Consider the following 16,150-nt stretch of genomic DNA (forward strand, 5'->3'; position numbering starts at 1 on the left):
CTGTGGATTTGACTTGTAGCTTGGCTTTCAGGCTTTAAACTGTCCTTGGCTTGGAGGTGGGGTTTCCTGGGGACTTGCCCCTATCTGCCTAGGCATTTGTCTGCCTCCTGCCGCTATCAGTGGCAGTGAGCTAACTTGCAATATTTTGTATCAGCCGAGGGTCTGCTGATAGCAGGAAGATTGTGAGTTATTTGTGCAGGAAGGCTGTGTGTTCTGGATTATGAAGAAAAGCAGACTTGTAGCTTATCTGCTTCTTCTTCTTCTTTTTTTTTTTTTTGGTTTCCCCTGTTCCCACCAGCCTGACTGCCCTTCCCTAATTAGGACTCTATGTTATCTTCTAGGAATTTTATCATTTTATGCTTAAGGTCTGTTTATAGATTCTCATTTTTGCATGTGAGTATTCAGTTCCAGCACCATTTGTTGAAAAGAATTAGCTTGTCCACATTGAATTCCCATTGCTTCTTTATCAAATATCAGTTAACTATATTTGTGTAGGCATATTTCTGGGCTCTCTACTCTGTTCTATTGATCTGTTTATCTATTATTTTGCCCATGCCATGCTGTTTTGATTACTATGGCTTTGTAGTAAATCCTGAGGTTGAATAGTATGTCTTCCAACTTTGTTCTTCCTCGATATTGTGTTGGCTATTCTAGTTTTTTTTGTTGTTGTTGTTTTTTGCCTTTTCATATAAATTTTGGAGTTAGTTTGTTATTATTCACAAAATAATTTGGTGAAATTTTGATTGGGATTGTGGTGAATCCATAAGTTAAGTTATGAAAAACTGACATCTTGACAATATTGAGTCTTTCTACCCATGTACCTGGAATGTCTCTCCATTTATTTAGATAGTCCCTGATTTTTTCAATAGAGTTTTGTCATTTTTCTCATCTAGAACCACTATGAAAAACAGTATGGTGGTGATATGGTTTGGCTGTGTCTCCACCCAAATCTCAGCTTGAATTATATCTCCCAGAATTCCCACAAGATTTGGGAGGGACCCAGGGGAAGGTAATTGAATTATGGGGGCTGGTCTTTCTCATGCTATTCTGGTGATAGTGAATAAGTCTCACAAGATCTGATGCGTTTATCAAGGGTTTCTGCTTTTGCTTCTTCCTAATTTTCTCTTGCTGCTGCCATGTAAGAAATGCCTTTCACCTCCCACCATGCTTCTAAGGCCTCCCCAGCCATGTGGAACTGTAAGTCCAATTAAACCTCTTTCTCTTCCCAGTCTCGGGTATATCTTTATCAGTAGCATGAAAACAGACTAATAGAGGTGGTTTGTCCAAAATTGAAAATAAAATTACCATATGATCTAACAATCCTTTTTCTGGGTATATATCTCAAAGTTTTGAAAGCAGAGTCTTACTTAGATATTTGTAAAGCCATATAAATTGCATTATTATCCACAGTAGCTGAGAGATGGAAGCAACCCAAATGTCCATCAACAGAAGAATAGGTTAGGAAGTATTAACTCTGTACTGTGTATTTGATTCCATTGGTCTACATGTCTGTCTTTATGCTACTTCCAAACTATTTTGATTACTATAGCTTTGTAATATGTTCTGAATTCTAGAAGTGTGAGACCTCTAACTTTGGTCTTTCTTTTCAATATTTTTTTGGCTATTCAGGTCCCTTGGGATTGCATATAAATTTTTGGATGGGTTTTCTCTGTTTCATGGCCTGTTTCTCCTCCAAGGCAAAATCTCTGAGGCAGGTTCTGGAATTGTGGGTGGAAACAATGGCATATTACCCCCTCCCCTGAAGTTTCAGGCACCCACTGGTAACTGAGAGCTCACTGAGGAGGAGCAGCAGTCTGAGGTTCTTTGAATTACTTCCCCACACAATGAACCACTGCCTCATGAACTAGGCAAGGATGGTCAGGGCTCCCATCTTCTCTGTTTGCTGCATCCAAGGCAGGGCCCCTATTTCACAAGTAGGTCTTGAGTGGTAAAAGGGAACCTCCAGTTCTCAAATGAACTTGCCAAGGACTTAGCCTCAAAAACAGGTAGATGGGGGTTGGATGTGGAATGCTGTATTGTCTCCAGTTTTGGAGGGCAGTAGTAAAGATGACTAAACTCTATTTGTGTAAATATTTTATGCTAGTAAATACCTGAAATATTAGCTTACATTTGAAAGATGATAACTTTCTTTTTTTTTTTAAGATGGAGTCTCACTCTTGTTGCTCAGGCCGAAGTGCAATGGCACAATCTCAGTTCACTACAACCTCCGCCTCTGGATTCAAGCAATTCTCCTGCCTCAGCCTCCCAAATAGCTGGGATTACATGTGCCTGCCACCACGCCCAGCTAATTTCTGTATTTTTAGTAGAGACAGGGTTTCACCATGTTGGCAAGGCTGGTCTCAAACTCCTGACCTCAGGTGATCTGCCCACCTTGGCCTCCCAAAATGTGAGAAAAATGATGTCTACTAAAAATCTTTTTTCTCTGTGTTTCCCATAGCAGGATACTTTGCTTTAGGCTCTGCTCAGTAGACAGTTTCCAATTGTGTGCACAGCCTGAGACTGATGCTGACAGAAACCGATTAGTGCATACTGTCAAGTCTTAAAATGAGATGCAGGGTAGATCCCTGTCTAATTAAATGTATTACAATATCTTCATCTCTGTCTTTTTTTTTTTTTTTTGAGATGGAGTCTTGCTCTGTTGCCCAGGCTGGAGTGCAGTGGTGTGATCTCAGCTCACTGCAAGCTCCACCTCCCGGGTTCACACCATTCTCCTGCCTCAGCCTCCCGAGTAGCTGGGACTATAGCGCCCACCACCACGCCTGGCTAATTTTTTGTATTTTTAGTAGAGACGGGGTTTCACTGTGTTAGCCAGGATGGTCTCGATCTTCTGACCTCGTGATCCACCTGCCTTGGCCTCCCAAAGTGCTGGGATTACAGGCATGAGCCACTACGCCCGGCCTGTCATTTTTATAACAGGAGTGAGAGTAATAGAGTAAAACTCTATTGGTGCCAGAGAATTCAATTCATGTCATTCTTGTTCTCTAGGCGCTGTTACCCTTTGCTGTGGTGGGGAGTATGGATGAAGTGAAAGTTGGAAAAAGGATGGTCAGAGGCCGTCACTACCCTTGGGGAGTTTTGCAAGGTAAATATAAAAGAGGGCAGGCTTTGGAATGATTAAGTTAAATATATGTGTATCACTCGTAGTCTCAAAATAATATTTTAACTTGAGTTAATGTTGGTAACTCTTGTAATCTGTAAGTTAGCGGTTACTAATGAGGAACACAAACTCTGTTTTATTTAAACTAATGCTTACTTTGACCGTGATTCATTCTCATAGAAGTCTGCTGAACGCTGCTTTAAGCCAAAATCTACAGAGTCTGGGAAAACCTCTTTGTTTATCCCAGTGTTCCCAATGCGCCATGTACATATTATCTGTCTCTGTGTCAATCATGACATTGAGAATGCTGGAAAGCACTTTAAACAAAATGGAAGCAAAAATACTAGTGTGTAGACATGTTACATAAACTCACTACTACCTAATGTAGAAACCATTTTAAACTGGTCACTAGAAAAAAGAGTGATAAACTTTTTAAAACAAGAAAGTATAATTTAGCTTTGGCTAAAGATTATACCTTTGACATTTATATAATTATTTAGCATCATACTAAGTTAGAATAGTGTAGTAAGCAGTAATTTATTGTCTGATTCATATACTTGTGGTACTAATTATTGGGGAATGGAAGATTTCTACTTGTGCTGGTTTCCAAATGATGTTTTTTGTTTGTTTGTTTGCTTTTTAAGACAGAGTTTCACTCTTGTTGCCCAGGCTGGAGTGCAGTGGCATGATCTTGGCTCACTGCAACCTCTGCCTCCTGGGTTCCAGCTAGTCTCCTGCCTCTGCCTTCCAAGTAGCTGGGATTACATGCACTCACCTCCACACCCAGCTGAATTTTGTATTTTTAGTAGAGACGGGGTTTCACCATATTAGCCAGGCTGATCTCGAACTCCTGATCTCAGGTGATCCACCTGCCTTGGCCTCCCAAAGTGCCGGGATTACAGGCATGCCCAGCCCCAAATGATGTTTTTTTAAAATTGACATATTAGAAATTTTAAAATTTGTTAAACATACTTAAAACTTAATGTTTTAATATTTATTATATTATGTTGTATTACATACTAGTATATGTTATAAAGTATATATCTATACTATATGTTGATGTGTAAAATTTGGTCACAGTATTAATCACAATAAAACATATATTGTGGTCAATCTTCTGAACCTGATAAACACAGGAGACCCATACAAATTATTTTTCATTAATTAATTAATCTTAATTGACAAATAAAATTGTATGTACTTATGTACAACATGATGTTTTGAAATACATATACATTGTGGAATCACTAAATTGATATAATTAACATGTGTTATCTCAATTATTTTTGCGATGAAAACTTAACATCTATCTTAGTAATTTTCAAGAATATAAAATATTGTTATTAACATAGTCATTATGTTGTACAATAGATCTCTTTAACTTTTTCTTATCTAACTAAAATTTTGTATCCTTTGACCACCATCTCTCCTACCATACCCTCTACCTAACTCAGGTAAGCACCATTCTACTCTCTGTTTCTACAAGTTTAACTTTTACTATTAGTGAGATCATTTACTATTTGTCTTTCTGTGCTTGGCATACTCACTTAGTGTAAAGTCCTCCAGTTCCATCCATGTTGCTGCAAATGATAGGATTTCCTGATTTTTAAGGCTGAATAGTATTCCGTTGCACATGTATGCCACACTTATTTTCTTCATGCATCTATTCGTGGACACTTAGATTGCTTCCATATCTTGGCTCTTGTGCATAATGGTAATGGTATCTCTCTGACATACCAACTTCATTTTTGGGAGGTAATATATCCAGTAGTGAGATGGCTGGATCATATGGTAGTTGTTTTATTTTTAATTTTTTGAAGAAACTCCATACTGTTTTTCATAATGGCTATCCTAATTTACATTGCCACGAACAGTATACAAGGGTTCTCTTTTTTCCATGTCCTCACCAGCACTTGTTTGTCTTATTGATAATAGCCATTTTAGCATGGGTGAAGTAAAAGCTTATTGTGTTTTTAATTAATTAATTTATTTATTTTTTTGAGTTGGAGTTTAGCTCTTGTTACCCAGGCTGGAGTGCAATAGTGCGATCTCAGCTCACTACAACCTCTGCCTCCTGGATTCAAGCAATTCTCCTTCCTCAGCCTCCCAAGTAGCTAGGATTACAGGCACACACCACCATGCCTGGGTAATTTTTTATTTTTATTTTTAGTAGAGACAGGGTTTTGACTTGTTGGTCAGGCTAGTCTCTTGCTCCTGACCTCAGGTGATCTGCCCGCTGCCGCCTCCCAAAATGCTAGGATTACAGGCATGAGCCACTGTACCAGGCCTGTGTTTTTTAATTTTTAATTTTTATGGAGACCTAGTAGGTGTATGTATTTATAGGGTGCATGAGATATTTGATACTGGCATTCAATGTGCAGTAATCACATCAGGGTAAATAGAGTACCCATCAACTCAAGCATTTATCCTTTCTTTGTGTCACGAACAATCCAGTTATACTCTTTTAGTTATTCTAAAATGTACAGTAAATTATTGTTGACTGTAGTCACCCTTTCATGCTGTCAAATACTAGATCTTATTCATTCTATTTATATGTTTGTACCCATCAACCATCCCCATTTCTCTCCCTCCCCAATCCTTTCCTAGCTTCTGGTAATCAATATTCCACTCTTTACCCTCAGGGGTTCAATTGTTTTAATTTTTAGCTTCACAAATAAGTGAAAACATGTGAAGTTTGTCTTCCTGTGTCTTGCTTATTTCACTTAACACAATGTCCTCGGTTCCATCCATGTTGTTGCAAATGACAGGATCTCATTATTTTTTATGACTGAATAGTACTCCATCATGTATATGTACCACATTTACTTTATTCATTCATCTCATGATGGATACTTAGGTTGCTTCCAAATCTTGGCCATTGTGAATAGTGCTGTAAGAAACATCGGAGTGGAGCTATCTCTTTGATATACTACTTTCCTTTCTTCTGGGTATACACCTACTAGTGAGATTGCTGGATCATATGGTAGTTCTATTTTTAGTTTTTTGAGGAAACTCCATACTGTTTTCCACAGAGACTGTACTGATTGACTTTCCTACCAACAGTGTACAAGGATTCCTCTTTCTCCACATCCTCACCAGCATTTGTTACTGCCTGTCTTTTGAATAAAAGCTTTTTTAACTGGAGTGAGATGATACCTCATTGTAGTTTTTATTTGCCTTTCTCTGGTAATCATTGATGCTGAAAACCTTTTCATTTGCTTATTTGGCATTTTAAAAAACCCCACAATGAGCAGTTACTTCACACATGTTAAAACAGTTATTATCAATAAGACAAAAGATATATGTATGTCTTCTTTGGAGAAATGTATATTCAGATCTTTTGCCCATTTTAAATTAAATTATTAGATTTTTTCCTATTGAGTTGTTTGAGCTTCTTAAGTATATTCTGGTTATTAATCTCTTGTTAGATAAATAGTTTGCAAATATTTTCTCATTGTGTAGGTGGTCTCTTCACTTTGTTGATGGTTTCCTTTTTTTTGCAGAAGCTTTTTAACTTGAGGTGATCCCATTTTTCTATTTTTGCTTTGATTGCCTGTGCTTGTGAGGTATTACTCACTAAATGTCTTAAAGAGTTTCCCCAATGTTTTTTGCAGTAATTTCATAGTTTGAGGTCTTAGGTTTAAGTCTTTAATCCATTTTGATTTGATTTTTTATATGTGGTGAGAGATAAAAGTCTAGTTTCTTTCTTCTGCAAATGGATATCCAGTTTTCCTAACACCATTTATTGAAGCGCTTATCCTTTCCTCAGTGTATGTGCTTGGCACCTTGGTTGAAAATGAGTTCTCTGTTCTCTGTGGCTGTGTGGATTTATTTCTAGGTTCTGTATTCTGTTCCATTGGTCTATGTGTCTGTTTTTACACGGATTCCATGCAGTTTCACTTATTATAGCTGTGTAGTATATTTTGAAGTCAGGTAATGCGATTCCTCCAGTGTTCTTATTTTTGCCCAGAATTGCTTTAAGTATTTTTTTTTGTTTCATATACATCTTAGAATTGTTTTTTCTTTTTCTATGAAGAATGTCATTGGTGTTTTGATAGGGATTGCATTGAATCTGTAGACTTCTTTGGGTAGTATGAACATTTTAACATTATTATTGATTCTTCCAATCCATGAACATGAACTATGTTTCCATTGTTTTGTGTCCTTTTCAATTTCTTGCATCATTATTTTATAGTTTTCATTGTAGAGATTTTTCATTTCTTTGGTTATGTTTATTTCTAGGTATTTTATAGCTATCATAAATTGGATTAGTTTTTATTTCTTTTTCAGATTGTTCACTCTTGGCATATAATAATGCTAATAGAATTCTGAATTTCTTCTCTGTGTTGTCTTGAATTTCATGAAGCTCTTCTAAAACAGCTATTTTGAGTTCTCTGAAAGGTTACATATCTCTGTCCTGAGATGTGTGATTGGGATTGGTCATTAGTGGCTTATTCGGTTCATTTGGTGAGGTCATGTTTTCTAGGATGGTCTTGATGCTTGTCAATGTTCATCTATGTCTGGGCATTGAAGAGTTAGATATTTATTGTAATCTTTGCAGTCTGGGCTCAATTGTGCTCTATTCTTCTTGAGAAGGTTTTCTAAGTATTCAAAGGGAATTTACTAGGGAGTACCCTAAGCCCAGTAACATTGTGATTCTAGCAGACTCATACTGCCACAGTGGTCTTGGATAATATCCGGGAGAATTCCCTGGATTATTAGGCAGAATCTCTCAAACTCTTTTCTCACTTTCTCCCAAACTGAAGGAGTCTCTCTATGCTAGATTGCTTGGAGTTGAGGGAAGGGTGACATAGTCACTTCTGTGGCCACCACAGCTGGGACTATACTGGGTCACATACGAAGCCAGCAAATTACTGGGTCCTGTCCAAGGCCCATGGCAACTACTGCCTTGCTACTACTGATGTTTAAGGCCCAAGGGCTCTTTAATCAGCAGGTGGTGAGTCCTGCCGGGCTGGGTCCATCTCTTCAGTGCAGCAAGTTCCCTTCTGTCCCAGAGTGGGTCTAGAAATGTCCAGGAAGTAGGGCCTGGAATTGGGGGTTTCAGGAATCAGTTTAGTGGTGTGTTTTCCTGTGGCTGAGCTGCTACTCAAGTTGTAAGACACAGTTCTCTTCTAATCTTCCTTCTCTTTCCCACAAGTGGAAGGAGTTTTTCTTTGAGCTGCACTGCCTGGAGTTGGGGGAGGTGTGATACAAGCACTTCTTGGCCACCAAAACTGGTGTCTCGCTGGGTCACGCACATTCCCATTCTATTGGCTCTGAGCAAGCTCAGTACCTGGATTTGCGTAAGGACTGCAGACCTTGTGGCCTGACTGCCTTTCAAATTTATTCAGGACCCCAGGGCACTTTAACTAGTGGTAGAGGTAGCTGGAACTGAAGTTCCTATCTGTCTCCGGCATGGGAGATTCCTCTTTAGTGGGATCTAGGTTAAATGCTCCCTTTGGCCGGGAGTGGTGGCTCACACCTGTAGTACCAGCACTTTGGGAGGCCGAGGTGAATGGATCACCTGAGGTCAGAAGTTCAAGACCAGCCTGACCAATATGGTGAAACCCTGTCTCAACTAAAAATACAAAAATTAGCTGGGCATGGTGGTGTGCAGCTGTAGTCCCAGCTACTCGGGAGACTGAGTCAGGAGAATCACTTGAATCTGGGAAGTGGAGGGTGCCGTGAGCCGAGATCGCACCACTGCACTCCAGCCTGGTTGAAAGAGCAAGACTTCATCTAAAAAAAAAAAAAAAAAAAAAAAGAGCTCCCTTTGTGGGCACTAGCAGAATTCTGCCCTGTATTGTGTTCCACTGTGATAGGGCAGTCACTGAGTTCCAATGCAAAGTCCCATAATCACTTCACTCTCCCTCCCCAAAGCACACAGATTCTCTCTCTGTTCAGTATGGTGCTGCTGGGGGATGAATGTCAGATGGTATAGGCTATGCAAGACTCTCTTTACTGCAATCTTCAGTGCCTCTTTTCTTGATACAATGTTAAAAGCAGATACTGTGATTGCTCACCTGATTTTTCATTCTTATGAAGGTGCTTTCTTGCATGGATAATTGTTCAATTTGGTGTTTATGTAGGGGGATGATTGATGAGGGGTTCTATTCAGCTACCTTGCTCCACCCCACTCCCCATTTTAGCAATTTTGAAATATACAGTAGCTTATTATTAACTGTAGTCACCCTGCAGTGCCATAGATCACTGAAGCTTATTCCTCCAGTCTATCTACAACTTTGTACCGTTTGATCAATATTTTTCATTTCCCCATCCCTCAGCCTCCCAACTTTCCTCCACTCACCACCTGTCTACTCTCTATTTCTGTGAGATTGATATTTTTAGTTACCACATATAAGTGAGACTACACAATATTTGTCCTTTTGTGCCTGGTTTATTTCTCTTAGCATAATGTCCTACAGTTTCATTCATGTTTTACACATGACAGGATTTCATTCCTTTTAAAATCGTGAGTTTTAAAAAATATTTTAAAAATCTTTAGTATTTTATTGTATACCTTGTTGGTGGGCATTTAGATTAGATTGCTGCCATATCTTGGCTCTTGTGAATAAGGCTGAAATATAAAATGCTTAGGAATAAATCTAACCAAGGAAGTAAAATATCTGCACACTAAGAACTGTAAAACTTGGCCAGGCGTGGTGGCTCATGCCTGTAATCCCAGCACTTTGGGTGGCTGAGGCGGGTGGATCCCTTGAGGCCAGGAGCTTGAGACCAGCCTGGCCTATGTGGCAAAACTCCATCTCTACTAAAAATACAAAAACTTAGCCATGTGTGGTGGTGGGCGCCTGTAATCCCAGCTACTCAGGAGGGTGAGGCAGCAGAATCACTTGAACCTGGTAGGCGGATGTTGCAGTCAGCCGAGATCACACCACTGCACTCCAGCCTGGGCGACAGAGAGAGACTCCGTCTCAAAAAAAAAAAAAAAAAAAAACAGCTGGGTGCGGTGGCTCACGCCTGTAATCCCAGCACATTAGGAGGCTGAGGCGGGCAGATCACCTGAAGTCAGGAGTTCAAGACCAGCCTAGACAACATGGCGAAACCCCTCCTCTACTAAAAATATAGAAAAATTAGCCAGGCGTGGTGGTGCGTGCCTGTAGTCCCAGCTACCTGGGAGGCTGAGGCAGGAGAATCACTTGAAGCTGGGAGGCGGAGGTTGCAGTGAGCCGAGATCACACCACTGCACTCCAGCCTGGGCAACAGAGCAAGACTCCATCTCAAAAAAAAAAAGAAAAGGAAAAAAACAAAGAACTGTAAAACTTGATTTAAAATTGGAGGAGAGTTTGCCTTCCTGTCCCATCTCCGTCACTCCCTGCAGCCTCCACCGAACACCATGACTCCTAGGAAGGGCAGTAGTTGGGTGGCCAAGACCAACTCCTTAGGGAGGTGGAAGCTCGCCTCCTTTCTTAAAGACTTCGACCGGGAAGTGGAAATACGAATCAAGCCAATTGAGTCAGACAGGCAGAACCTCTTCAAGGAGGTGGATAAACTCTACAACATCCAGATCCTGCGGTTCCCCAAGGCACTGTGCAAAGATGAATGGCTCGACTACTTCTCCCTTGGAAGAAACAAACAGGGCTTGGAAGAGGCAGCAACAGCTGACATGGATATCACTGAAATAAACAAACTAACCACGGAAGCTATTCAAATGCCCCTGAAATCTACTAAAACACTAAAGGTGATACAATGATAGATGTAATGATAGTGGAAGAGGAAGAAGAAAATAAACATAAGAATCTTCAACTGCAAGAGTCAAAAGGTGTCTTCCATCCAAGAAGAGAACTCAGTCTGTACAAGGAAAAGGCAGAAGGGAAAGGTCAAGCTGTGCCATCACTGTTACCCCAGCTTTGGGCTGATTGAATGTGTCCATAGTAAAACCAACTCGAAGCCTGATACCCAGGTTTGACTCGAGGGTCTTCATGATCCCTGGCCTGTGCACTTCTGCCACAGGAGAGTGGATTTACAACAAAAGCTGCTCAGGTGCAGTGACTCACACCTGTAATCCCAGCACTTTGGGAGGCTGAGACGGGTGAATCACCTGAGGTCAAGAGTTTCAGACCAGCCTGACCAACATGGTGAAACCCCGTCTCTACTAAAAATACAAAAATTAGCTGGGCATGGTGGTGAGTGCCAGTAATCCCAGCTACTCAGGAGGGAGGCTGAGGCAGGAGAATCGCTTGAACCCGGGAGGCGGAGGTTGCAGTGAGCTGAGATCATGCCATTGAACTCCAGCCTGGGTGACAGAGTAAGACTCCGCCTCAAAAAACAAAAAACTTCAAAAACACCAGCAACAAAACCAAAAGAAACAATTAATAGCAGGAAGATACAACCTGGAGATTGGAAAAAATATTTTCAACTTATACATCTGATAAGCGGCTAATGTCCCAAATATATAATATTGTTGCTATTACTCTAACAACTCAATAGCAAGAAAATAAATAACACAAGGGAAAATGGGCAAAGGATCTGAACAGGCTCTTCTCAAAAGAAGAAATACAAATGGCCAAAAGAAACATGAAAAAAAAAAAAAGCATCTCTAATCATCAGGAAAACGCGAATTAAACACGTGATAAAGTATCACCTCATGCCTGTTAGAATGACTATTATCAAAAAGACAAACCATCACCAGTGCTGGCAAGCATATGGAGAAGAGAGAATTCTTTTTTTAAAAAATTTTTATTCTAGGTTCAGGGGTATGTGTGCAAATTTGTTATGTAGGTAAATTGCATGGCATGGGGGTTTGGTGTACAGATTATTTCATCACACAGATAGTAAGCATAGTACTGGCCGGACACAGTGGCTCGAGTCTGTAATTCCAGCACTTTGGCAGGCTGAGGCGAGTGGATCACCTGAGGTCAGGAGTTCAAGACTAGCCTGACCAACATGGCGAAACCCCATCTCTACTAAAAAATAACAAAAATGTGCTGGCTTTGGTGGCGCGCTCCTGTAATCCCAGCTAGTTGAGAGACTGAAGCAGGAAATCACTTGAACCTAGGAGGCAGAGGTTGCAGTGAGCCGAGATCGTGCCATTGCACTCCAGCCTCGGCAGCAGAGCAAGACTCCATCTCAAAAAAAAAAAAAAAAGTACTCGCTTTTTTCAGCAGCGCATATACTAACAAAAAAAAAAAAAAAAGAAAGAAAAAAGAAAAAAAGTAACCATAGTAGCTTTTCTGTCCTCGCTCTCCTCCCATCCTCCACCCTCAAGGAGGCCCCAGCGTCTGTTGTTTCCTCTTTGTGTCCATGTGTTCTCAATATTTATCTCCTACTTACAAATGAGAGTGTGTGGTATTTGGTTTTCTGTTCCTGCCTTACTATCACTTAGGATAATGGCTTCAGCTCCATTCATGTTTCTGCAAAGGACCCAATCTTGTTCTTTTTTTTTTAAGGCTGTGCAGTATTCCATAGTGTATATGTACATTTTTTTCTATCCAGTCTACCACTGATGGGCATTTAGATTGATTCTGTGTCTTTGTTATTGTGAATAGTGCTGCGATGAACATACACGTGCCTGGGTCTTTATGAGAGAACAATATATATTCCTTTGGGTATAAACCTGGTAATGGGATTGCTGGTCTGTTTTAACTTCTTTAAGAAATTGTCAGGCTGGGCGCGGTGGCTCATGCCTGTAATCCCAGCACTTTGGGAGGCTGAGGAGGGTGGATCACCTGAGGTCAGGAGTTCGAAACCATCCTGGTCAACATGGTGAAACTCCGTCTCTACTAAAAATATAAAAATTAGCTCGACGTGGTGGTGGATGTCTGTAATCCCAGCTACTAGAGAGGCTGAGGCCAGAGAATCACTTGAACCCAGGAGGTGGAGGTTGCAGTGAGCCGAGATCGCACTGCTGCACTCCAGCCTGGGTGAGGAGCAAAACTCTGTCTCAAAAATAAAAATAAAAATAAAAAAGAAAAAGAAAAAAAGAAATTATCAAACTACTTTTCACAATGGCTGAACTAATTTATATTCCCACCAACAGTGTATATATGTTCCCAAGAGAAAAGGGAATTCTTTTTTTTTTTTTGAGATGGAGTCTCGCTCTGTAGCCCAGGCCAGAGTGCAGTGGCCTGATCTTGGCTCACTGAGAGCTCTGCCTCCCGGGATCACGCCATTCTCCTGCCTCAGCCTCCCGAGTAGCTGGGACTACAGGCGCCCGCCGCCCCGCCCAGCTAACTTTTTGCATTTTTATTTGTTTTTTTTTTTTTTTTTTTTTTTTTTTGAGACGGAGTCTCGCTCTGCCGCCCAGGCTGGAGTGCAGTGGCCGGATCTCAGCTCACTGCAAGCTCCGCCTCCCGGGTTCATGCCATTCTCCTGCCTCAGCCTCCCAGTAGCTGGGACTACAGGCGCCCGCCACCTCGCGCGGCTAGATTTTGGATTTTTTTTAGTAGAGACGGGGTTTCACTGGGTTAGCCAGGATGGTATCGATCTCCTGACCTCGTGATCCGCCCGTCTCGGCCTCCCAAAGTGCTGGGATTACAGGCTTGAGCCACCGCGCCCGGCCACTTTTTGCATTTTTAGTAGAGATGGGGTTTCACCATGTTAGCCAGGATGGTCTTGACCTCCTGACCTCGTGATCTGCCCACCTCGGCCTACCAAAGTGCTGGCATTACAGGCGTGAGCCACCGTGCCCGGCTGAGAAAAGGGAATTCTTAAACATCATTGGTGGGAATTTAAGTTGGTACAGCCATTTTGGGAAACAATATGAGGGTTCCTCAAAATCTAAAAATAGTATTACCATATGATCCAGCAGTAGGACTTCTGGGTATGTACCCTAGTAGAATGAAATTGATCTGTCAAAAGACATCTGCACTCACATTTTTATTTCAGTCTTTCAAAATATATTAAGACTTACTTTGTGGCCTAACATATAATCTATCCTGAAGAATGTCTTGTGTGTGTTTGAGAAAAATGTGTATTACTTTTCTGTGGGATGAAATATTCCACATATGTCCATTAGGCCTATTTGGTCTAAACTGTAGTTTAAATCTGTCATTTTCTTACTGATATACTGTCTGGATAATCTGTCCATTGCTGAAAGTAGGGTATGTAAGTCCCTTACTATTATTGTAATACAGTCTATCTCCCCCTCAGGTCTACTAATATTTGCCTTATATATTTAAAAGCTGTGATATTGGGTGCATATATATTTACAATTGTTATTTTTTAAATGAACTGACCTCTTCATCATGATATGATGACCTTCTTTATATCATTTTACAGTTTTTGACTTCAAGTCTGTCTTCTGTGATAGGAGTATTGCTCTCTGTGCTCCCTCTTTTAGTATCTAATTGCATGGAATACCTTTCCATGTCTTCACTGTCAGTCTGTATGTATCATTAAAACAGCTATGTGAATTTGTTGATTGGTTTTGAATATTGACTAATGGTATCTCCTAAATATGATATACAAATGTAATTTTATAACAAAAGTATTTACAATTGTAAGGCCTTTTTGCTAGCAGAATTTACTCTGATAAAATTATTTACACTAGTGATGTTATATTACATATTCTGTTAGCACTCCAAAATACCCAGAGGTAGTTTATAACTAACGTAATTGTTAATAAAAACCTATAGCATATATGCATATAAAATATTATTTCACTATTTCCTGCTTATTCTTCAGCTAATAAATTTAAAGCAAATTTGCTAACCTATAAATAATCTCTGCCTATGACTGGTATGTATAGTACAACTACACTTACATGGTTATAAGAATTATAGCTATTAATCAAATTGTTCAGTTGTATGTTATTTTAAATGTGTTTTGTATTCATGTATTCATTCATGAACACTTACTGATTGTCAGGGATTGATACTGAATGTTGTTGATTCATTTTTTTTTTTTTTACTAGTGGAAAATGAAAATCACTGTGACTTTGTGAAGCTCCGAGATATGCTTCTTTGTACCAATATGGAAAATCTAAAAGAAAAAACCCACACTCAGCACTATGAGTGTTATAGGTACCAAAAACTGCAGAAAATGGGCTTTACAGATGTGGGCCCAGACAACCAACCAGTTAGGTGAGTAAAAATATTGCTAGCACAACCAAATGGATAATGTAGGAGTCCCCTACAAACACAAGGTACAATAATTTGGGTATGAGAATAATTATACTTCTCCCATCTTGAGCCATCCTAAAGAAAACATCCTGAATGTTAGGTGTTTTTATCATCTTTTCATGAAGATAGAGATAGTAGGAACAATATAATGCGAGATCTCATTTTTATGTTGAAATATGTGTATTCAATATGTGTATATGCTGAAATGTGTATTGAAGAAAAAACCCAGTATTTTGTTGTATTTTTTGTATTTATATGAAATGTATCTATATTATATGAAAGAAAGGATAGGCCAGGCGTGGTGGCTCACGCCTGTAATCCCAGCACTTTGGGAGGCTGAGGTGGGTGGATCATCTGAGGTCAGGAATTTGAGAGCAGCCTGGCCAGCATGGTGAAACCCCATCTCTACTAAAAATACAAAACGTATCCGGGCGTAGTGGCGCACGCCTGTATCCCAGCTACTTGGGAAGCTGAGGCAGGAGAATTGCTTGAACCCTGGAGGCAGAGGTTGCAGTGAGTCGAGATCACCTCACTGCACTCCAGCCTGGCCAACTGAGCAAGACTCCATCTAAAAAAAAAAAAAAAAAAAAGGAATAGAAAAAAATGGAAAAATATTAGCAAAGTTTGACAAAAGATATCAAGAAGAGTTTGATGGAGGAACCAGCTGAAAAGCAGTAGTGCAGTGTCCTGGAAGTTAAATGAGAAAAGTTTGAGAGCAGGTGTATTGCTCTAACTTGAAGAAGAACAGAGCTGGGTGTGGTGGCTCCCGCCTGTAATTCCCACACTTTGGGAAACCGAGACAGGCGGATTACCTGACGTCAGGAGTTTAAGATCAGCCTGGTCAACATGGTAAATCCCCGTCCCTACTAAAAATACAAAAAAAATTAGCCAGGTGTGTTGGTGGGTACCCATAATCCCAGCTACTTGGGAGCCTGAGGCAGGAGAATCGCTT

General features: G+C 40.2%; 1 protein-coding gene and 1 pseudogene across 1 annotated transcript in view; both read left to right on the top strand.

The window, feature by feature from the left end:
* SEPTIN14 (septin 14) overlaps positions 1 to 16,150 on the top strand; it is a 71,539-nt gene that overhangs the window by 40,343 nt on the left and 15,046 nt on the right. Inside the window, exons 7-8 of the mRNA XM_007981272.3 lie at positions 3,007 to 3,103; positions 14,991 to 15,159. Coding sequence (XP_007979463.3) covers positions 3,007 to 3,103; positions 14,991 to 15,159 — 266 coding nt within the window. The remainder of the gene's footprint in view (positions 1 to 3,006; positions 3,104 to 14,990; positions 15,160 to 16,150) is intronic.
* Positions 10,473 to 14,424, top strand: LOC103226047 (borealin pseudogene; annotated as a pseudogene).

The sequence above is a fragment of the Chlorocebus sabaeus genome, chromosome 21, assembly GCF_047675955.1.
Source record: "Chlorocebus sabaeus isolate Y175 chromosome 21, mChlSab1.0.hap1, whole genome shotgun sequence".
NCBI classification, from domain to species: domain Eukaryota; kingdom Metazoa; phylum Chordata; class Mammalia; order Primates; family Cercopithecidae; genus Chlorocebus; species Chlorocebus sabaeus.